At 54.0% G+C, this 23,853-nt stretch overlaps 2 protein-coding genes across 2 annotated transcripts; one reads left to right on the forward strand and one right to left on the reverse strand.

The window, feature by feature from the left end:
* The first annotated feature begins 3,760 nt into the window (after window positions 1-3,760).
* On the forward strand, window positions 3,761-5,156 carry LOC120984478 (5E5 antigen-like). Its single transcript, XM_040413381.1, has 2 exons — window positions 3,761-4,102; window positions 4,333-5,156. The coding sequence occupies exons 1-2, from the start codon at window positions 3,953-3,955 to the stop codon at window positions 5,104-5,106; spliced, it is 924 nt and encodes a 307-aa protein (XP_040269315.1). The 5' UTR covers window positions 3,761-3,952; the 3' UTR covers window positions 5,107-5,156.
* A 1,222-nt stretch (window positions 5,157-6,378) lies between these two features.
* On the reverse strand, window positions 6,379-21,583 carry LOC120984477 (FTS and Hook-interacting protein-like). Its single transcript, XM_040413380.1, has 9 exons — window positions 21,407-21,583; window positions 21,251-21,337; window positions 21,010-21,177; window positions 20,605-20,684; window positions 19,607-19,773; window positions 14,248-15,288; window positions 10,812-10,990; window positions 10,569-10,731; window positions 6,379-8,145 (listed from the first exon to the last, which is right to left on the reverse strand). The coding sequence occupies exons 1-9, from the start codon at window positions 21,440-21,442 to the stop codon at window positions 7,850-7,852; spliced, it is 2,217 nt and encodes a 738-aa protein (XP_040269314.1). The 5' UTR covers window positions 21,443-21,583; the 3' UTR covers window positions 6,379-7,849.
* Window positions 21,584-23,853: the final 2,270 nt, after the last annotated feature.

Raw genomic sequence — 23,853 nt, forward strand, 5'->3', positions numbered from 1 at the left:
GTAGGACAGGAGAATACAGTCTATTGCTCCCTGTTATCAGCCATTTCAGGGGAGAGGATGACTGTAGGACAGGAGAATACAGTCTATTGCCCCCTGTTATCAGCCATTTCAGGGGAGAGGATGACTGTAGGACAGGAGAATACAGTCTATTGCCCCCTGTTATCAGCCATTTCAGAGGAGAGGATGACTGTAGGACAGGAGAATACAGTCTATTGCTCCCTGTTATCAGCCATTTCAGAGGAGAGGATGACTGTGGGACAGGAGAATACAATCTATTGCTCCCTGTTATCAGCCATTTCAGAGGAGAGGATGACTGTAGGACAGGAGAATACAGTCTATTGCCCCTGTTATCAGACATTTCAGGGGGTAGGATGACTGTAGGACAGGAGAATACAGTCTATTGCCCCCTGTTATCAGCCATTTCAGAGGAGAGGATGACTGTAGGACAGGAGAATACAATCTATTGCCCCTGTTATCAGCCATTTCAGAGGAGAGGATGACTGTAGGACAGGAGAATACAGTCTATTGCCCCCTGTTATCAGACATTTCAGAGGAGAGGATGACTGTAGGACAGGAGACTACAATCTATTGCCCCCTGTTATCAGCCATTTCAGAGGAGAGGATGACTGTAGGACAGGAGAATACAGTCTATTGCTCCCTGTTATCAGACATTTCAGAGGAGAGGATGACTGTAGGACAGGAGACTACAATCTATTTCCCCCTGTTATCAGCCATTTCAGAGGAGAGGATGACTGTAGGACAGGAGAATACAGTCTATTGCTCCCTGTTATCAGCCATTTCAGAGGAGAGGATGACTGTAGGACAGGAGAATACAGTCTATTGCCCCCTGTTATCAGCCATTTCAGGGGAGAGGGTGACTGTAGGACAGGAGAATACAATCTATTGCTCCCTGTTATCAGTCATTTCAGAGGAGAGGATGACTGTAGGACAGGAGAATACAGTCTATTGCTCCCTGTTATCAGCCATTTCAGAGGAGAGGATGACTGTAGGACAGGAGAATACAATCTATTGCCCCTTGTTATCAGCCATTTCAGAGGAGAGGATGACTGTAGGACAGGAGAATACAGTCTATTGCCCCCTGTTATCAGCCATTTCAGGGGAGAGGATGACTGTAGGACAGGAGAATACAATCTATTGCTCCCTGTTATCAGTCATTTCAGAGGAGAGGATGACTGTAGGACAGGAGAATACAGTCTATTGCCCCCTGTTATCAGCCATTTCAGGGGAGAGGGTGACTGTAGGACAGGAGAATACAATCTATTGCTCCCTGTTATCAGCCATTTCAGGGGAGAGGATGACTGTAGGACAGGAGAATACAGTCTATTGCTCCCTGTTATCAGCCATTTCAGAGGAGAGGATGACTGTAGGACAGGAGAATACAATCTATTGCCCCTTGTTATCAGCCATTTCAGAGGAGAGGATGACTGTAGGACAGGAGAATACAGTCTATTGCCCCCTGTTATCAGCCATAGGCTGAGGATGATCATGTTTCTATGGTTACAGTCACATCCTGGCACATAGGGGCTGCACATGTGACAGCGGTGAGGAGAACATGGCCGCCCTAGCTTCTGGTTATGTTCCTCAGTGCTGTCCTCACAAATACCTTGTCCTGAAGGCCGACTCGGACTAGGTTTGACCCGCTCTGGGAAGATGGGATGTTCCAGCAGGCAGTGGTAGATGTGGTGCGGGTGGCAGTGCAGGGTGTCACAGGCTGGGCACTGCAGGATCAGTTTCTGATTTTGGTTCCAGCAAGCACTAAATCAGCTCTTCAGATTCGATGTGAGATTTCCTGACCAATGCAGTGACGGATCATGAGCGACATATAAGAGCGTCAGTCCTGCTCAGCTCCATCTCCTCCCGAGGGAGGGGAGGAGGGGGATGCAGCTTCTGTCTGTCTCTCATGCTGTGAGAGGGGGGAGGGAGCAGCAGGAGGAGATCTCTGATTGGCTCAGAGAACCCAGCACAGCTCTGACATCACACCAGGAAGTAGATGGAGAAAACGTTACCGAAACTGTAATCACCAAAGTAACCCAAAATCTGCAGGTTACACCCAACATTCCCCACTACTTCGCGCACATGTCCAGCTACAGTAACCTGTGATTTATTATTTTGGAGAATAGGGGCGGAGCCTGCTCTATGGCAGACATCTTTGTCAGTGAATGACGTCCTATGCGCCTTGTATTGACTTTTACCGATCCCAGGCCCCGTCTAGATCTGAGATCCCAGGGGCTCACTATGTACAGAGGGGTGTGAATAATTATGCAAGGCGGTCTACGGTTCCACAAAGAGCTCCGTCCTGAATGGTTCATAGTGATACAGCTACATCTACCGCTCCATTCACTGACAGGGAGCACCCGGACTGAAAAGCAGTGCAACATTCCAAGATCTATGCTTGGTGTCAGTGAATGGGAACATCTGAGCCACATCCTGCTTACACAGCTGAGGCCTTGTGACAATGTATCGGCAAAGACAGAGATTTTATAGCCTGGTCTACACTGATACACTGTAACAAACACTTAGCCTTGTGTCCACTGATAAGTCCACGCTTTGAATATAATAAGGTGGTGTGAACAGGGCTTAGGCTTGCAGGGGTTTGTGGCCCCCTCGCTCTCACGGTGCCAGTATGTCAGCTGTCCATCCTCCACAGGTTCATGGGCACGCTCAGGGAGGCCCGTCCAGAAAAGTGGGTGTCTTCTCCGTCCTGGGCACGGCCGCCATGCTGGCCTATGGCTTTAGTCCGCTCCTCCGGGGTCCGAGGCCCCACCTGTGGTGTAAACCACAACAGACGGTGCAAGTGGCAGGGGCATCAGCCAGGGACTCCTCCTCATCACTCCGCACCTCCTCCAGTCTGCTCATGTCTGAGGGTCGCACACAAGACATGGCCGCCCTAGAGAGAGAATACAAAATGGCAGCCTGCAACTGTCTGAGGTAAAGAGCTGTCCCTTACCAGCCAGCAAGAAGGGAGGAGCTAACCTAGCAACCAATCAGCTTCCAGTGCAGGATAGAAATAGAAAGCCACTATCTGCCTGGTTACTGTGGGCAGGCCTTCTCTGAAAGCAGCAATCCGATTGGTTGTAGAGGACGACTATAAATAGGGAGAGGAGGAGCTGAATATAGCATTCAATCGGATTCCAGCTATAACTAACAATCCAAGCAGAAACATCCTGCAATCTGATTGGTTGCTATGCACAAGTCGTCCACCCTGTTGCTATGTCGGGGTCTATCATTAACAGGTCACGGCCTCAAATGCCGGCGCCCCAACTAGAAGAGACACCAACCCTAGTCTGGAGGCGTGGCCTATAACAACCAATCAGATTACAGCCCTCATTTTTGCCGTTTGGGTTACAAATTATAAGCAGTGATCCGATTGGCTGGAATATTTCCTCACCTGCTTCATACAACCAATCAAATGACATCTTTTAGCCTGTGCTCCGCGGAGCTGCGGCCGCCATGTTGTCAGTAACACAAACGAGGCGTAATGTGGTTATCTGGATGTTACAGACACTACCCCTATCATCTCCAGGTGGTATGGTCCACTTCTGCTCCGCAGGCGAGGTGTTTCCCACAGTAACCAATCACATTGCTGTAATGTCAGGGGCCCCTATGGCCCCCACGGTTATATCACATAAGACCTGGAGGGGAATCGGCCCACATACTCGTGAAAGCTGGAATCTGGTTGGTTGGTATCAGGTATTATGGCCGCAGCCAAGGACACACCCACCAGACACAGGACTTCATTGACACATTTTATTGGATGTCATCATCTGGACCTCGTAAGAGTTTGGCGTCGAGGCCGCAGCGTGACAGGTCATGTGACATCCCAACCGCCAGAATCTCATTAGACCCTCCCCCCAATAGGAAATAACAGGCACACAGACCCGCAGAGGGCAGCGACACTGGACCGGCGAAGAGGGCGTCACCGCCAGTCCTTATGTGGGAGGAACATACGGTAATGCCCAACGAATCTAAGGCGGGGGGGAGAGACGGATCGCAAAAATGTGATTTCCCTTTCATCCGTCACAGCAAAAATAATCAAAACGAAGAAACGTGCAACGAGGGCGGAGCGCAGCAGACGACGCGACATGGCGGCGAGATGAGTGCAGCCATTGACAAGATGGGCGCAGCTGACCACACCCCATGGCGGCAGAGATGGGCGCAGCTGACCACACCCCATGGCGGCAGAGATGGGCGCAGCTGGCCACACCCCATGGCGGCAGAGATGGGCGCAGCTGACCACACCCCATGGCGGCAGAGATGGGCGCAGCTGGCCACACCCCATGGCGGCAGAGATGGGCGCAGCTGGCCACACCCCACGGCGGCAGAGATGGGCGCAGCTGGCCACACCCCACGGCGGCAGAGATGGGCGCAGCTGGCCACACCCCACGGCGGCAGAGATGGGCGCAGCTGGCCACACCCCACGGCGGCAGAGATGGGCGCAGCTGGCCACACCCCACGGCGGCAGAGATGGGCGCAGCTGGCCACACCCCACGGCGGCAGAGATGGGCGCAGCTGGCCTCACCCCACGGCGGCAGAGATGAGCGCAGCTGGCCTCACCCCATGGCGGCAGAGATGGGCGCAGCTGGCCTCACCCCATGGCGGCAGAGATGGGCGCAGCTGGCCACACCCCACGGCGGCAGAGATGGGCGCAGCTGGCCTCACCCCATGGCGGCAGAGATGGGCGCAGCTGGCCACACCCCACGGCGGCAGAGATGGGCGCAGCTGGCCTCACCCCACGGCGGCAGAGATGGGCGCAGCTGGCCTCACCCCACGGCGGCAGAGATGGGCGCAGCTGGCCTCACCCCATGGCGGCAGAGATGGGCGCAGCTGGCCACACCCCACGGCGGCAGAGATGGGCGCAGCTGGCCTCACCCCATGGCGGCAGAGATGGGCGCAGCTGGCCACACCCCACGGCGGCAGAGATGGGCGCAGCTGGCCTCACCCCATGGCGGCAGAGACGCGCGCAGCTGCAGGAGACGTTGGACAGGGACACGTCTTGCCGCACTCCGTTCTTCCCTCCATTTGGCAACAGAAAGTATAAAATCTATAATAAACAAGATGTGCAAAATGGCGAGATCGTCCGAGTGACGGGGGGGCGGGGTCAACTCTGCGCCAAAAGATCAGGTACGTGATTCAGACACATTCAACCAAATGAAAGGACACAGAATGAGGCCAGCACCGCCGCGTGTAGACATGGGAGTCAATGTAAACAGAGATCATCAGGGATCGTACAGATGGACAGAACCGGCCCCCGGGATTGTACGGATTACGGGGATAGAACCGGCCCCCGGGATTGTACGGATTACGGGGATAGAACCGGCCCCCGGGATTGTACGGATTACGGGGATAGAACCGGCCCCCGGGATTGTACGGATTACGGGGATAGAACCGGCCCCCGGGATTGTACGGATTACGGGGATAGAACCGGCCCCCGGGATTGTACGGATTACGGGGATAGAACCGGCCCCCGGGATTGTACAGATCAGGATTGTACAGATTATGGGGATTGTACAGATTATCGGGATAGAACCGGCCCCCGGGATTGTACAGATTATGGGGATAGAACCGGCCCCGGGATTGTACAGATTATGGGGATAGAACCGGCCCCGCGATTGTACAGATCAGGATTGTACAGATTATGGGGATAGAACCGGCCCCGGGATTGTACAGATTATGGGGATAGAACCGGCCCCGGGATTGTACAGATCAGGATTGTACAGATTATGGGGATAGAACCGGCCCCGCGATTGTACAGATTATGGGGATAGAACCGGCCCCGCGATTGTACAGATTATGGGGATAGAACCGGCCCCGCGATTGTACAGATCAGGATTGTACAGATTATGGGGATAGAACCGGCCCCGGGATTGTACAGATTATGGGGATAGAACCGGCCCCGGGATTGTACAGATCAGGATTGTACAGATTATGGGGATTGTACAGATTATGGGGATAGAACCGGCCCCGGGATTGTACAGATTATGGGGATAGAACCGGCCCCGGGATTGTACAGATTATGGGGATAGAACCGGCCCCGGGATTGTACAGATTATGGGGATAGAACCGGCCCCGGGATTGTACAGATTATGGGGATAGAACCGGCCCCGGGATTGTACAGATTATGGGGATAGAACCGGCCCCGGGATTGTACAGATTATGGGGATAGAACCGGCCCCGGGATTGTACAGATTATGGGGATAGAACCGGCCCCGGGATTGTACAGATTATGGGGATAGAACCGGCCCAAGGATTGTACAGATCAGGATTGTACAGATTATGGGGATAGAACCGGCCCTGGGATTGTACAGATTATGGGGATAGAACCGGCCCTGGGATTGTACAGATTATGGGGATAGAACCGGCCCGGGATTGTACAGATTATGGGGATAGAACCGGCCCCAGGATTGTACAGATTATGGGGATAGAACCGGCCCCAGGATTGTACAGATTATGGGGATAGAACCGGCCCCAGGATTGTACAGATTATGGGGATAGAACCGGCCCCAGGATTGTACAGATTATGGGGATAGAACCGGCCCCAGGATTGTACAGATTATGGGGATAGAACCGGCCCAGGATTGTACAGATTATGGGGATAGAACCGGCCCCAGGATTGTACAGATTATGGGGATAGAACCGGCCCAGGATTGTACAGATTATGGGGATAGAACCGGCCCCGGGATTGTACAGATTATCAGGATTGTACAGATTACGGGGACAGAACCTCCATCCTGGTCGGATATGACAGACGCAGTAACATCCCGATATAATCCCGTCCCACGGCGGTGACGCTCTCATTTTCGGCGATTCTCACACAAACATTAAAATATAAATCAAACATAAAACATGAATAAAAGACCAAATCAGAAAATCATTCACTAAAAAAAAAATCAAAATTCCAGTCACTGTGGAAAGCTCCGCCCACTCCCAGTATATACAGCACAACGATCAGGCAGAGCGAGAGGCGGCCATGGGACGTAACACCATGCCTTCTACTCCAGCCACATCCAGAGCTGCGGTCACATCTCCACTGCATTCCTGTTAACATGCAGGTGGCTGGCGCTCAGGATCCCACTGGACGAGGGCTATACAGGTACAATACTCTGGTCACAGCCTGAGCTGCAGTTGCAATTCTTCTGCTGACCAGAGGTGAAGACTGCTTCTCTGGCTGTGACAGGAGTAAAAGCCCTGAGGTGACAGCTGCTCTGGCTGTGACAGGAGTACAAGCCCCGAGGCGACAGCTGCTCTGGCTGTGACAGGAGTACAAGCCCTGAGGTGACAGCTGCTCTGGCTGTGTCAGGAGTACAAGCCCCGAGGCGACAGCTGCTCTGGCTGTGTCAGGAGTACAAGCCCCGATGTGACAGCTGCTCTGGATGTGACAGGAGTAGCGGCATGTATCGGGCTCTTACCCCCATGGCACCCACCCACGCCTGATCTTTGGGGGTTACGGAGCAGGGCTGACCAGCAGGTGGCAGGAGAGAGGCTGGTCTCTTATGGCACAGTCATTACACACCCGGGGGCCACATACAGACATTACACCGCACCGCCAGGAGCCCACACAGCAGCTTGTAAAAAGGTGGTGGCAGAGGGGGGTATAGGCGGGCGTGTATATATAAATATGGATATATACACACATGTACATACAGCTATATACACACACCTCCAAGAAGAATAAGTTAAAAATTGCGCCCGGGCGGCGGAGACGCAGGCAACGATGGGATTGGTCCACGAGGGGAGCTGCCTGGTGATGAGGGGCCCTCCCTCTAGGGCCCGTGGCGGGGGCAGCCAACCCCTGGACACAGACAGGACGGTCACTATGCACAGTCGGCGTTCACTCCTCGGCCGGCACCAGCAGGTACGGGGACGTCACCGCGTGCTCCTGGGTGATGGCCGCCAGCTCCTTCATGAACTCCGTGAAGATGACCGCGCAGTAGACGGCGTTCTTCACCCGCAGCGCCTCATTCTGCTTCTCTGCCGAAGTCTTGAATAGGGACGTCCCCGAGAGGGCATGGAGGACCTGACCTTCCCGCACGTGCTGGAAGGCCATCTGTGCCGCCTGGCGTGCCCGCGTCGGACTGTTCGTGTGCCGCAAGATCAGCTCTCCGATGGACGGCTTCCGGCTCTTCACTGCAGGGGAAAGAGAGACCGTGAGGCTGGAAGACCCAGGCACACAGCCAGAGCTGCAGCCGCCACGCGCCCCATACTGCAGACCCAGCCAGAGCTGCAGCCGCCACACGCCCCATACTGCAGACCCAGCCAGAGCTGCAGCCGCCACACGCCCCATACTGCAGACCCAGCCAGAGCTGCAGCCGCCACAGGCCCCATACTGCAGACGCAGCCAGAGCTGCAGCCGCCACAGGCCCCATACTGCAGACCCAGCCAGAGCTGCAGCCGCCACACGCCCCATACTGCAGACCCAGCCAGAGCTGCAGCCGCCACACGCCCCATACTGCAGACCCAGCCAGAGCTGCAGCCGCCACACGCCCCATACTGCAGACCCAGCCAGAGCTGCAGCCGCCACGCGCCCCATACTGCAGACCCAGCCAGAGCTGCAGCCGCCACGCACCCCATACTGCAGACCCAGCCAGAGCTGCAGCCGCCACGCGCCCCATACTGCAGACCCAGCCAGAGCTGCAGCCGCCACAGACCTCATACTGCAGACCCAGCCAGAGCTGCAGCCGCCACACGCCCCATACTGCAGTCCCAGCCAGAGCTGCAGCCGCCACGCGCCCCATACTGCAGACCCAGCCAGAGCTGCAGCCGCCACGCGCCCCATAGTGCAGTCCCAGCCAGAGCTCCAGCCGCCACACGCCTCATACGCCAGCCGCCTCATACGCCAGTCCCAGCCAGAGCTGCAGCCGCCACACGCCTCATACGCCAGCCGCCTCATACGCCAGTCCCAGCCAGAGCTGCAGCCGCCACACGCCTCATACGCCAGCCGCCCCATACTCCAGTCCCAGCCAGAGCTGCAGCCGCCACACGCCTCATACGCCAGTCCCAGCCAGAGCTGCAGCCGCCACACGCCTCATACGCCAGTCCCAGCCAGAGCTGCAGCCGCCACACGCCTCATACGCCAGTCCCAGCCAGAGCTGCAGCCGCCACACGCCTCATACGCCAGTCCCAGCCAGAGCTGCAGCCGCCACACGCCTCATACGCCAGTCCCAGCCAGAGCTGCAGCCGCCACACGCCCCATACGCCAGTCCCAGCCAGAGCTGCAGCCGCCACACGCCTCATACGCCAGTCCCAGCCAGAGCTGCAGCCGCCACACGCCTCATACGCCAGTCCCAGCCAGAGCTGCAGCCGCCACACGCCTCATACGCCAGTCCCAGCCAGAGCTGCAGCCGCCACACGCCTCATACGCCAGTCCCAGCCAGAGCTGTAGACGCCACACGCCTCATACTGCAGTCCCTGCCAGAGCTGTAGACGCCACACGCCTCATACGCCAGTCCCAGCCAGAGCTGCAGCCGCCACACGCCTCATACGCCAGTCCCAGCCAGAGCTGCAGCCGCCACACGCCCCATACGCCAGTCCCAGCCAGAGCTGCAGCCACCACACGCCTCATACGCCAGTCCCAGCCAGAGCTGCAGCCGCCACACGCCCCATACGCCAGTCCCAGCCAGAGCTGCAGCCGCCACACGCCTCATACACCAGTCCCAGCCAGAGCTGCAGCCGCCACACGCCTCATACGCCAGTCCCAGCCAGAGCTGCAGCCGCCACACGCCCCATACGCCAGTCCCAGCCAGAGCTGCAGACGCCACACGCCTCATACTGCAGTCCCTGCCAGAGCTGTAGATGCCACACGCCTCATACTGCAGTCCCTGCCAGAGCTGCAGCCACAAGTCTAGAGTCTGATAGTCAAGTCACACACAAAGTTGCAGTCCCGATGCGGATATCTCATACTCCAGTCACATCCAGAGCTGCAGCCGCCACACGCCTCATACGCCAGTCCCAGCCAGAGCTGCAGCCGCCACACGCCTCATACGCCAGTCCCAGCCAGAGCTGCAGCCGCCACACGCCTCATACGCCAGTCCCAGCCAGAGCTGCAGCCGCCACACGCCTCATACGCCAGTCCCAGCCAGAGCTGCAGCCGCCACACGCCTCATACGCCAGTCCCAGCCAGAGCTGCAGCCGCCACACGCCTCATACGCCAGTCCCAGCCAGAGCTGCAGTCGCCACACGCCCCATACGCCAGTCCCAGCCAGAGCTGCAGCCGCCATACGCCTCATACGCCAGCCGCCACACGCCAGTCCCAGCCAGAGCTGCAGCCGCCACGCGCCTCATACGCCAGCCGCCACACGCCTCATACTGCAGTCCCTGCCAGAGCTGTAGACACCACACGCCTCATACTGCAGTCCCTGCCAGAGCTGCAGCCACAAGTCTAGAGTCTGATAGTCCAAGTCACACACAAATCTGCAGTCCCGATGCTGATATCTTATACTCCAGTCACATCCAGAGCTGCAGTCACAATTCCACAGCATTACATGGTGATTAGGTGGTGTAATCCCCCACCCGGCGTCTGTAGCGCTGCAGTGACACCGCAGACATCTTACCCAGTGTGTCGGAGCGGCGCAGGGCGGGCACAGACCCCACCCCCTCGCCCCAGTCCAGCTTCCCCCGGGCGAGCAGGAACTTCTTGGCCTTGAAGAGAAGGGTGGGGAAGTCGTCCTGCGAGGAGGCGAAGGCTTCGATCTTATTCTTCACGGAGCCCAGAACCTGCAGAAGAAGAAGAACGGCCACTGCCTGAACCGCCGAGAACCCACAGGACCCCGGGCACCGCCTGCCACCAGCCTCACCTGCACCAGGGACTTGACGCTCGGCTGGAATACCATGTTTGTATTCAGCAGGAAGGAGCGGAGCAGCGGCTGCGGGTGACATGCCAGCTGTGCCACCAGCCCCGTCAGCAGGAAGTTGACATACAGGGAGTTGGTCAGCATGTTCTCCAATTTGGCAAAGAGGATGGCGATAAACGGACCTGCGTCAGAAGCAGAGGGTTACACTGTGCACCATACTGGGAGGGGGGGGGGGGGGGGGGGGGGAGGAGGAGGAGGAGATGATCCAGGCACCATACTGGGGGGGGGGGGGGAGGAGGAGGAGGAGGAGGAGGAGATGATCCAGGCACCATACTGGGGGGGGGGGGGGGGAGATGATGCAGGCACCATACTGGGGGGGGGGGGGGAGATGATGCAGGCACCATACTGGGGGGGGGGGGGGGGAGATGATGCAGGCATCATACTGGGGGGGAGGCAGACGATGCCGGCACCATACTGGGGGGGGGGGGGGGGGGGGGAGATGATGCAGGCACCATACTGGGGGGGGGGGGGAGATGATGCAGGCATCATACTGGGGGGGAGGCAGACGATGCCGGCACCATACTGGGGGGGGGAGGCAGACGATGGGGGGGGGGGGGGGAGATGATGCAGGCATCATACTGGGGGGGGGGGGGGGAGATGATGCAGGCACCATACTGGGGGGGGGGGGGGGGGGGGAGATGATGCAGGCACCATATTGGGGGGGGGGGGGGGTTTGAGATGATGCAGGCACCATACTGGGGGGAGGCAGACGATGCCGGCACCATACTGGGGGGGGGAGGCAGACGATGCCGGCACCATACTGGGGATGGGGGGAGGCAGACGATGCCGGCACCATACTGGGGGGGGGGGGGGGGGGGAGGCAGACGATGCCGGCACCATACTGGGGATGGGGGGAGGCAGACGATGCCGGCACCATACTGGGGATGGGGGAGGCAGACGATGCAGGCATCATACTGGGGGGGGGGAGATGATGCAGGCACCATACTGGGGGGGAGATGATGCAGGCCCCATACTGGGGGGGGGGGGGGGGAGATGATGCAGGCACCATATTGGGGGGGGGGGGGGGGGAGATGATGCAGGCACCATACTGGGGGGGGGGGAGATGATGCCGGCACCATACTGGGGGGAGGCAGACGATGCCGGCACCATACTGGGGGGGGGAGGCAGACGATGCCGGCACCATACTGGGGATGGGGGGAGGCAGACGATGCCGGCACCATACTGGGGGGGGGGGGGGGGGGGAGGCAGACGATGCCGGCACCATACTGGGGATGGGGGGAGGCAGACGATGCCGGCACCATACTGGGGATGGGGGAGGCAGACGATGCAGGCATCATACTGGGGGGGGGGAGATGATGCAGGCACCATACTGGGGGGGAGATGATGCAGGCACCATACTGGGGGGGGGGGGGGGGAGATGATGCAGGCACCATATTGGGGGGGGGGGGGGGGGGGAGATGATGCAGGCACCATACAGGGGGGGGGGGAGATGATGCCGGCACCATACTGGGGGGAGGCAGACGATGCCGGCACCATACTGGGGGGGGGGAGACGATGCCGGCACCATACTGGGGGGAGGCAGACGATGCCGGCACCATACTGGGGATGGGGGAGGCAGACGATGCCGGCACCATACTGGGGGGGGGGGGGGGGGGGAGGCAGACGATGCCGGCACCATACTGGGGGGGGGGGGGGGGGAGGCAGATGATGCCGGCACCATACTGGGGGGGGGGGGGGGGGAGGCAGACGATGCCGGCACCATACTGGGGGGGGGGGGAGGCAGACGATGCCGGCACCATACTGGGGGGTAGGCAGACGATGCCGGCACCATACTGGGGGGGAGGCAGACGATGCCGGCACCATACTGGGGGGGGGGGGGGAGGCAGACGATGCCGGCACCATACTGGGGGGGGGGGGGGGGAGGCAGACGATGCCGGCACCATACTGGGGGGGGGGGGGGGGGGGGGGAGGCAGACGATGCCGGCACCATACTGGGGATGGGGGGGAGGCAGACGATGCCGGCACCATACTGGGGGGTAGGCAGACGATGCCGGCACCATACTGGGGGGGGGGGGAGGCAGACGATGCCGGCACCATACTGGGGATGGGGGGGAGGCAGACGATGCCGGCACCATACTGGGGGGGGGGGGGGGGGGAGGCAGACGATGCCGGCACCATACTGGGGGGGGAGGCAGACGATGCCGGCACCATACTGGGGGGGGGGGGAGGCAGACGATGCCGGCACCATACTGGGGATGGGGGGGAGGCAGACGATGCCGGCACCATACTGGGGATGGGGGGGAGGCAGACGATGCCGGCACCATACTGGGGGGGGGAGACAGACGATGCCGGCACCATACTGGGGGGGGGGGGGGGGAGGCAGACGATGCCGGCACCATACTGGGGGGGGAGGCAGACGATGCCGGCACCATACTGGGGATGGGGGGAGGCAGACGATGCCGACACCATACTGGGGGGTAGGCAGACGATGCCGGCACCATACTGGGGGGGGGGGGGGAGGGGAGACAGACGATGCCGGCACCATACTGGGGGGGGGGGGGGGGGGGGGGGGAGGCAGACGATGCCGGCACCATACTGGGGGGGGAGGCAGACGATGCCGGCACCATACTGGGGATGGGGGGAGGCAGACGATGCCGACACCATACTGGGGGGGAGGCAGACGATGCCGGCACCATTCTGGGGGGGAGGCAGACGATGCCGGCACCATACGGAGGGGGAGGCAGACGATGCCGGCACCATACTGGGGGGGGGGGGGGGAGGCAGACGATGCCGGCACCATACTGGGGGGGGGGGAGGCAGACGATGCCGGCACCATACTGGGGATGGGGGGAGGCAGGCGATGCCGGCACCATACTGGGGATGGGGGGAGGCAGGCGATGCCGGCACCATACTGTGGGGGGGGAGACAGACGATGCCGGCACCATACTGGGGGGGAGGGGGGGGAGGCAGACGATGCCGGCACCATACTGGGGGGAGGCAGACGATGCCGGCACCATACTGGGGATGGGGGGAGGCAGACGATGCCGACACCATACTGGGGGGGAGGCAGACGATGCCGGCACCATTCTGGGGGGGAGGCAGACGATGCCGGCACCATTCTGGGGGGGAGGCAGACGATGCCGGCACCATTCTGGGGGGGAGGCAGACGATGCCGGCACCATTCTGGGGGGGGGGAGGCAGACGATGCCGGCACCATACTGGGGGGGGGGGGGGGGGAGGCAGACGATGCCGGCACCATACTGGGGATGGGGGAGGCAGATGATGCCGGCACCATACTGGGGATGGGGGAAGCAGACGATGCCGGCACCACTCTGGGGGGGGGGGGGGGAGGCAGACGATGCCGGCACAGGCTGGCATCACATGGAGTAAGCAGGGGAGGGATGGGGCATGTACCCACCTGTGTACGGCTGGCCACCGTTCTGTGCCCGCAGGGGGCTGTTCAGCAGAAGGGTCATCCTTGTGTTGCCCGTTTCCGGCTGGTCATAGCCATCCTGCTCCTCCTCTGAAGGGACGCTCATGTGCCCATCCACCGGCTCCTCCTGTACGGCCACCACCCTCATGCTGTCTTCCATTTCCTTTAGCTCCTCCCCCAGCTTCTCAATGCTCACATGGGCCCCATTAGTCTCAGCAGGGGCCCGGTCCAGCAGCTCGTCAATCAGGTTGTCCACAGAATCTGTTGCCTCCCACTGAGCAGCTGCCCAGCGGCCGTTCTCCCCTCGGTCTGGTCCGGTCTCAGCAGCTCGGTTCTCCGCCCCCACCACTCGCCCCTCCCCTTGGGCTCCTCCCCTTGCTCCGCCTATGAGTTCCCGCTTCACTTTCTTAACCTCAAAATTATCAGCTTGCCCCGGATGGCCGGGCCCCCTCTGAGCGCCCCCCAAACATCCCAGCTCAGAGGTGGCTCCGTTCATAAGGGCAGGGACTGGCGCCCCGTCCTGAGATGACTCTGTGCGCCCGCTGTTCTGGGCTCTATTGCTGCGCCCGCCATCCTCCTCCTGTAAGCTGCGCTTCTTAGTCCGCGGGGTGGCGATGTGCCGCCGTGCCTCCCTCTCTTTGTCCTGACTCCTGGTGGATGAGGGAGGGGGAGAGAAATAATCAGGGGCCACCGTTACCTCCTCAGGCGTCAGGGGTGAGATGCTGCGGGGGCTGGGCTCCTCACCGTCGTAGGGGGCGGACCAGACACGACAGGCGCGGGAGCAGCGATCAATGCCGGCCCGCGCTTCCTGCAGATACTCCAGGTAATTCTCATCCAGCTCAGACACTTCATCCCACGACATGGAGACGTGGCGGGGGCTGCCCGGGTCCTGGGGAGAGGGGCCCGGAGAGCGCTGAGAGGGGCTGTCAGGTGCAGACTGGCGCATGAAGAAGCCCATCCGGGAGGGGGTGGAGGGGCGCGGCACAGTGTGGACGGAGGACGTGTCAATGCTCGGACTGCCCTGAGCTGCAGGAGACGAGAGGAGACCATCAGCAGAGAGGAACCGCACCAAACATACACTGAGCAGTATTATAGCAGTTATATCCTTGTACATAGGAGGCAGTATTATAGTAGTTATATTCTTGTACATAGGAGGCAGTATTATAGTAGTTATATTCTTGTACATAGGAGCAGTATTATAGTAGTTATATTCCTGTACATAGGAGCAGTATTATAGTAGTTATATTCTTGTACATAGGAGCAGTATTATAGTAGGTATATTCTTGTACATAGGGGCAGTATTATAGTAGTTATATTCTTGTACATAGGAGCAGTATTATAGTAGGTATATTCTTGTACATAGGACCAGTATTATAGTAGTTATATTCTTGTACATAGGAGGCAGTATTATAGTAGTTATATTCTTGTACATAGGAGCAGTATTATAGTAGTTATATTCCTGTACATAGGAGCAGCATTATAGTAGTTATATTCTTGTATGTAGGAGCAGTATTATAGTAGTTATATTCTTGTACGTAGGAGCAGTATTATAGTAGTTATATTCTTGTATGTAGGAGCAGTATTATAGTAGTTATATTCTTGTACGTAGGAGCAGTATTATAGTAGTTATATTCTTGTACATAGGAGCAGTATTATAGTAGTTATATTCCTGTACATAGGAGGCAGTATTATAGTAGTTATATTCTTGTACATAGGAGCAGTATTATAGTAGTTATATTCTTGTACATAGGAGCAGTATTATAGTAGTTATATTCTTGTACATAGGAGCAGTATTATAGTAGTTATATTCTTGTACATAGGAGGCAGTATTATAGTAGTTATATTCTTGTACATAGGAGGCAGTATTATAGTAGTTATATTCTTGTACATAGGAGGCAGTATTATAGTAGTTATATTCTTGTACATAGGAGCAGTATTATAGTAGTTATATTCTTGTACATAGGAGGCAGTATTATAGTAGTTATATTCTTGTACATAGGAGGCAGTATTATAGTAGTTATATTCTTGTACATAGGAGCAGTATTATAGTAGTTATATTCCTGTACATAGGAGCAGTATTATAGTAGTTATATTCCTGTACATAGGAGGCAGTATTATAGTAGTTATATTCTTGTACATAGGAGGCAGTATTATAGTAGTTATATTCTTGTACATAGGAGACAGTATTATAGTAGTTATATTCATGTACATAGGAGGCAGTATTATAGTAGTTATATTCTTGTACATAGGAGGCAGTATTATAGTAGTTATATTCTTGTACATAGGAGGCAGTATTATAGTAGTTATATTCTTGTACATAGGAGCAGTATTATAGTAGTTATATTCCTGTACATAGGAGCAGTATTATAGTAGTTATATTCCTGTACATAGGAGCAGTATTATAGTAGTTATATTCCTGTACATAGGAGGCAGTATTATAGTAGTTATATTCTTGTACATAGGAGGCAGTATTATAGTAGTTATATTCTTGTACATAGGAGACAGTATTATAGTAGTTATATTCATGTACATAGGAGGCAGTATTATAGTAGTTATATTCTTGTACATAGGAGCAGTATTATAGTAGTTATATTCTTGTACATAGGAGGCAGTATTATAGTAGTTATATTCTTGTACATAGGAGCAGTATTATAGTAGTTATATTCTTGTACACAGGAGCAGTATTATAGCAGTTATATTCTTGTACATAGGGGCAGTATTATAGCAGTTATATTCTTGTACATAGGAGCAGTAATATAGTAGGTATATTCTTGTACATAGGAGGCGGTATTATAGTAGTTATATTCCTGTACATAGGAGCCGGTATTATAGTAGTTATATTCTTGTACATAGGAGCAGTATTATAGTAGTTATATTCCTGTACATATGAGGCAGTATTATAATAGTTATATTCTTGTACATAGGAGCAGTATTATAGTAGTTATATTCTTGTACATAGGAGCAGTATTATAGTAGTTATATTCTTGTACATAGGAGCGGTATTATAGTAGTTATATTCTTGTACATAGGAGGCAGTATTATAGTAGTTATATTCTTGTATATAGGAGCAGTATTATAGTAGTTATATTCTTGTACATAGGAGCAGTATTATAGTAGTTATATTCCTGTACATAGGAGCAGTATTATAGTAGTTATATTCCTGTACATAGGAGCAGTATTATAGTAGTTATATTCTTGTACATAGGAGCAGTATTATAGTAGTTATATTCCTGTACATATGAGGCAGTATTATAATAGTTATATTCTTGTACATAGGAGCAGTATTATAGTAGTTATATTCTTGTACATAGGAGCAGTATTATAGTAGTTATATTCTTGTACATAGGAGCAGTATTATAGTAGTTATATTCTTGTACATAGGAGGCAGTATTATAGTAGTTATATTCTTGTACATAGGAGCAGTATTATAGTAGTTATATTCTTGTACATAGGAGGCAGTATTATAGTAGTTATATTCTTGTACATAGGAGCGGTATTATAGTAGTTATATTCTTGTACATAGGAGGCAGTATTATAGTAGTTATATTCTTGTATATAGGAGCAGTATTATAGTAGTTATATTCTTGTACATAGGAGCAGTATTATAGTAGTTATATTCTTGTACATAGGAGCAGTATTATAGTAGTTATATTCTTGTACATAGGAGCAGTATTATAGCAGTTATATCCTTGTACATAGGAGGCAGTATTATAGTAGTTATATTCTTGTACATAGGAGGCAGTATTATAGTAGTTATATTCTTGTACATAGGAGCAGTATTATAGTAGTTATATTCCTGTACATAGGAGCAGTATTATAGTAGTTATATTCCTGTACATAGGAGCAGTATTATAGTAGTTATATTCCTGTACATAGGAGGCAGTATTATAGTAGTTATATTCTTGTACATAAGAGCAGTATTATAGTAGTTATATTCTTGTACATAGGAGGCAGTATTATAGTAGTTATATTCTTGTACATAGGAGGCAGTATTATAGTAGTTATATTCTTGTACATAGGAGCAGTATTATAGTAGTTATATTCTTGTACATAGGAGCAGTATTATAGTAGTTATATTCTTGTACATAGGAGCAGTATTATAGTAGTTATATTCTTGTACATAGGGGCAGTATTATAGCAGTTATATTCTTGTACATAGGAGCAGTAATATAGTAGGTATATTCTTGTACATAGGAGGCGGTATTATAGTAGTTATATTCCTGTACATAGGAGCAGTATTATAGTAGTTATATTCTTGTACATAGGAGCAGTATTATAGTAGTTATATTCCTGTACATATGAGGCAGTATTATAATAGTTATATTCTTGTACATAGGAGCAGTATTATAGTAGTTATATTCTTGTACATAGGAGCAGTATTATAGTAGTTATATTCTTGTACATAGGAGCAGTATTATAGTAGTTATATTCTTGTACATAGGAGGCAGTATTATAGTAGTTATATTCTTGTACATAGGAGCAGTATTATAGTAGTTATATTCTTGTACATAGGAGGCAGTATTATAGTAGTTATATTCTTGTACATAGGAGCGGTATTATAGTAGTTATATTCTTGTACATAGGAGGCAGTATTATAGTAGTTATATTCTTGTATATAGGAGCAGTATTATAGTAGTTATATTCTTGTACATAGGAGCAGTATTATAGTAGTTATATTCTTGTACATAGGAGCAGTATTATAGTAGTTATATTCTTGTACATAGGAGCAGTATTATAGTAGTTATATTCTTGTACATAGGAGGCAGTATTATAGTAGTTATATTCTTGTACATAGGAGCAGTATTATAGTAGTTATATTCTTGTACATAGGAGCAGTATTATAGTAGTTATATTCTTGTACATAGGAGCAGTATTATAGTAGTTATATTCTTGTACATAGGAGCAGTATTATAGTAGTTATATTCTTGTACATAGGAGGCAGTATTATAGTAGTTATATTCTTGTACATAGGAGGCAGTATTATAGCAGTTATATCCTTGTACATAGGGGCAGTATTATAGTAGTTATATTCTTGTACATAGGAGACAGTATTATAGTAGTTATATTCTTGTACATAGGAGCAGTATTATAGCAGTTATATTCTTGTACATAGGAGGCGGTATTATAGTAGTTATATTCTTGTACATAGGAGCAGTATTATAGCAGTTATATTCTTGTACATAGGAGCAGTATTATAGTAGTTATATTCTTATACACAGGAGGCAGTATTATAGCAGTTATATTCTTGTACATAGGAGCAGTATTATAGTAGTTATACTCTTGCACATAGTGGCAGTACTATAGTAGTTATACCCGTGCACACAGGCAGTTTCCCCCTCCTCACCTTTTGTCCAGGTAGCATGCTCTTCTCTTTCTTGAGACAGCAGACTTTCTTTCCGACAACATTGTGGGATGAGGGAGAGGAATTTATCGGCAGTCTTGGAGTATAAATCCAGGTCCTTCACGGCTCTTCTCTGGCTCAGCATGACATGATTGCAGGGTATTAGATACCTGCGGGGACAGAGGAGGCCATCGTCACACATACAACACAAGATCCAAGGTAAATGAGTGGCACTGTGCTCCGGTAGGGGTCCAGGGGCACGGTCAATAGGTTGATTCCCCAGGTACTTGTAGTAAGAAGACCAGCACTCCGTAATTCCAATAGTGAAAAGGATTTTCTTTATTCGTCACCCATATGTGACGCGCGTTTCGACACTAGTCTGTGTCTTTGTCAAAGTACAGGTGATAACAGCTCAATTACACATATGTACAACACCACTTAAATACAATTCAAATAGCCCGCCTCCTAATCACGTAAGTCATCACATGACCGGGACCGGACCAAACCGTGCCCAGCCATGTAACAAGTCACGTGACCATAATATCACGTTGCTACACAACCTGTCCAAATCAAGATTCAACTTGATTTGGACAGGTTGTGTAGCAACGTGATATTATGGTCACGTGACTTGTTACATGGCTGGGCGCGGTTTGGTCCGGTCATGTGATGACTTACGTGATTAGGAGGCGGGCTATTTGAATTGTATTTAAGTGGTGTTGTACATATGTGTAATTGAGCTGTTATCACCTGTACTTTGACAAAGACACAGACTAGTGTCGAAACGCGCGTCACATATGGGTGACGAATAAAGAAAATCCTTTTCACTATTGGAATTACGGAGTGCTGGTCTTCTTACTACACATACAACACAAGGTCCTAGAGAAGCTGCAGCAGCCGGGGAGCAGCGAGAGGTCAGGGGCTGCAGGATAGTGACGTCATGTCACCAGGAGATGTGCGGGATGATGCAGGATCACCCAGGCACCCGCTGGGTCCCCACCTACCTCAGCACCAGCTGCAGCAGGACATCCTCACAGTTCAGGTTGAGGAGAGTACGGAACAGGGTTAGGGACACCATGCAGAGCTGCAAGAGGGTGTGAAAAACGGAGGTTAGGAAGTTCATGGAAGTCAAAGGCGACTTGAAACATTCTGTGCCGACCACTTCCTAATACTAACTATCCGAGCTGAGGGTTTGTTACAACAGACACCAGTCTGGACAATTCTCTGTGAGGTAAACACAACAGCAGCCACATCATTGTTTGCTACAATGTATCAGAGAAGATAAAATTAAAGCGTTTAGGGCTGTCTGCACGGTAACCTCCCCCCAGACGCCATTCTGCCTTTGCTTCCGTCCACGGCTAGGCGATGATGATATTTCAGTGACTGCCCCCCAGGGTGCGGGTCCTCACCCGAGAGTTGCTGGCAATGCGGCTGATCAGGGTGTGCAGGATGGTGCTGCTGTCGTGCCGGTGCAGGAGGATGAATCGCAGGAAGGTTTTCAGTAGAGCCGTCTCGCTGATGCTGCGCAGGAAGAGCTCCAAGTAGGCAGTGCTGGCGATCATCTCCTCGATGGAGGTCTGTGGGGGAGGGGAAAGAATTACAGGGGGTCCGCACCCCATTACCCAGCGCCACCCCCAGCCTCACACTCACCTTGTGCAGTGCAGGACCCATCACTGGCACCAGGAAGCCATTGTGAAGGTACTCCACCAGCTGGTTCTGGACAAGCGGATGAGCCACCTGCAGGCAGAGAAGACATCAGCATGGCAGCAGCGGGCATGGAGACCCCCACCCTCCGTGGCCACTTACCTGAGTGACGGCATTACAGAACTCCAGGGAATTCATGAACAGGACGAGCGAAGAGACGCCGATCCAGTCCTCTCGCCGCAGGAAATGCCAGTCATCCCCGCGCACTTCTATCTTCCGTGGCAGCGAGGAGTAGAGAGCGCTCAGCCCGGTCGCAAGGATCTGGGGAGGATTAAAAGGTCATCTGATGGGTGACCTCTCACAGCAGCACAGAATATTTAAGCGTTGTGACTGTAGCAAAATGTAGTGTTATACACAGATGCACAGCAGGGGGCAGTAGTGGTGGATCTCACACAGTGCGGTGTAGTGTGAGGACACAGCGGGGGGCAGTAGTGGTGGAGCTCACACAGTGCGGTGTAGTGTGAGGACATACAGCGGGGGGCAGTAGTGGTGGAGCTCACACAGTGCGGTGTAGTGTGAGGACACACAGCGGGGGGCAGTAGTGGAGGAGCTCACACAGTGCGGTGTAGTGTGAGGACATACAGCGGGGGGCAGTAGTGGAGGAGCTCACACAGTGCGGTGTAGTGTGAGGACACACAGCGGGGGGCAGTAGTGGTGGATCTCACACAGTGCGGTGTAGTGTGAGGACATACAGCGGGGGGCAGTAGTGGAGGAGCTCACACAGTGCGGTGTAGTGTGAGGACATACAGCGGGGGGCAGTAGTGGAGGAGCTCACACAGTGCGGTGTAGTGTGAGGACATACAGCGGGGGGCAGTAGTGGAGGAACTCACACAGTGCGGTGTAGTGTGAGGACACAGCGGGGGCAGTAGTGGTGGATCTCACACAGTGCGGTGTAGTGTGAGGACACAGCGGGGGCAGTAGTGGTGGAGCTCACACAGTGCGGTGTAGTGTGAGGACATACAGCGGGGGGCAGTAGTGGTGGAGCTCACACAGTGCGGTGTAGTGTGAGGACATACAGCGGGGGGCAGTAGTGGAGGAGCTCACACAGTGCGGTGTAGTGTGAGGACATACAGCGGGGGGCAGTAGTGGAGGAGCTCACACAGTGCGGTGTAGTGTGAGGACACACAGCGGGGGGCAGTAGTGGTGGAGCTCACACAGTGCGGTGTAGTGTGAGGACACAGCGGGGGCAGTAGTGGTGGAGCTCACACAGTGCGGTGTAGTGTGAGGACATACAGCGGGGGGCAGTAGTGGAGGAGCTCACACAGTGCGGTGTAGTGTGAGGACATACAGCGGGGGGCAGTAGTGGTGGAGCTCACACAGTGCGGTGTAGTGTGAGGACATACAGCGGGGGCAGTAGTGGTGGAGCTCACACAGTGCGGTGTAGTGTGAGGACATACAGCAGGGGGCAGTAGTGGTGGAGCTCACACAGTGCGGTGTAGTGTGAGGACATACAGCGGGGGGCAGTAGTGGTGGAGCTCACACAGTGCGGTGTAGTGTGAGGACATACAGCGGGGGGCAGTAGTGGTGGAGCTCACACAGTGCGGTGTAGTGTGAGGACATACAGCGGGGGGCAGTAGTGGTGGAGCTCACACAGTGCGGTGTAGTGTGAGGACACACAGCGGGGGGCAGTAGTGGTGGAGCTCACACAGTGCGGTGTAGTGTGAGGACATACAGCAGGGGGCAGTAGTGGTGGAGCTCACACAGTGCGGTGTAGTGTGAGGACATACAGCAGGGGGCAGTAGTGGTGGAGCTCACACAGTGCGGTGTAGTGTGAGGACATACAGCGGGGGGCAGTAGTGGAGGAGCTCACACAGTGCGGTGTAGTGTGAGGACATACAGCGGGGGGCAGTAGTGGGGGAGCTCACACAGTGCGGTGTAGTGTGAGGACAAAGGGGGGGCAGTAGTGGAGGAGCTCACACAGTGCGGTGTAGTGTGAGGACATACAGCGGGGGGCAGTAGTGGTGGAGCTCACACAGTGCGGTGTAGTGTGAGGACATACAGCGGGGGGCAGTAGTGGAGGAGCTCACACAGTGCGGTGTAGTGTGAGGACACACAGCGGGGGGCAGTAGTGGAGGAGCTCACACAGTGCGGTGTAGTGTGAGGACATACAGCGGGGGGCAGTAGTGGAGGAGCTCACACAGTGCGGTGTAGTGTGAGGACATACAGCGGGGGGCAGTAGTGGTGGAGCTCACACAGTGCGGTGTAGTGTGAGGACATACAGCGGGGGGCAGTAGTGGAGGAGCTCACACAGTGCGGTGTAGTGTGAGGACATACAGCGGGGGGCAGTAGTGGAGGAGCTCACACAGTGCGGTGTAGTGTGAGGACATACAGCGGGGGGCAGTAGTGGTGGAGCTCACACAGTGCGGTGTAGTGTGAGGACATACAGCGGGGGGCAGTAGTGGAGGAGCTCACACAGTGCGGTGTAGTGTGAGGACACACAGCGGGGGGCAGTAGTGGAGGAGCTCACACAGTGCGGTGTAGTGTGAGGACATACAGCGGGGGGCAGTAGTGGAGGAGCTCACACAGTGCGGTGTAGTGGGAGGACATAC

Source organism: Bufo bufo, unplaced genomic scaffold (assembly GCF_905171765.1).
Source record: "Bufo bufo unplaced genomic scaffold, aBufBuf1.1, whole genome shotgun sequence".
In the NCBI taxonomy this organism is placed as follows: Eukaryota; Metazoa; Chordata; class Amphibia; order Anura; family Bufonidae; genus Bufo; species Bufo bufo.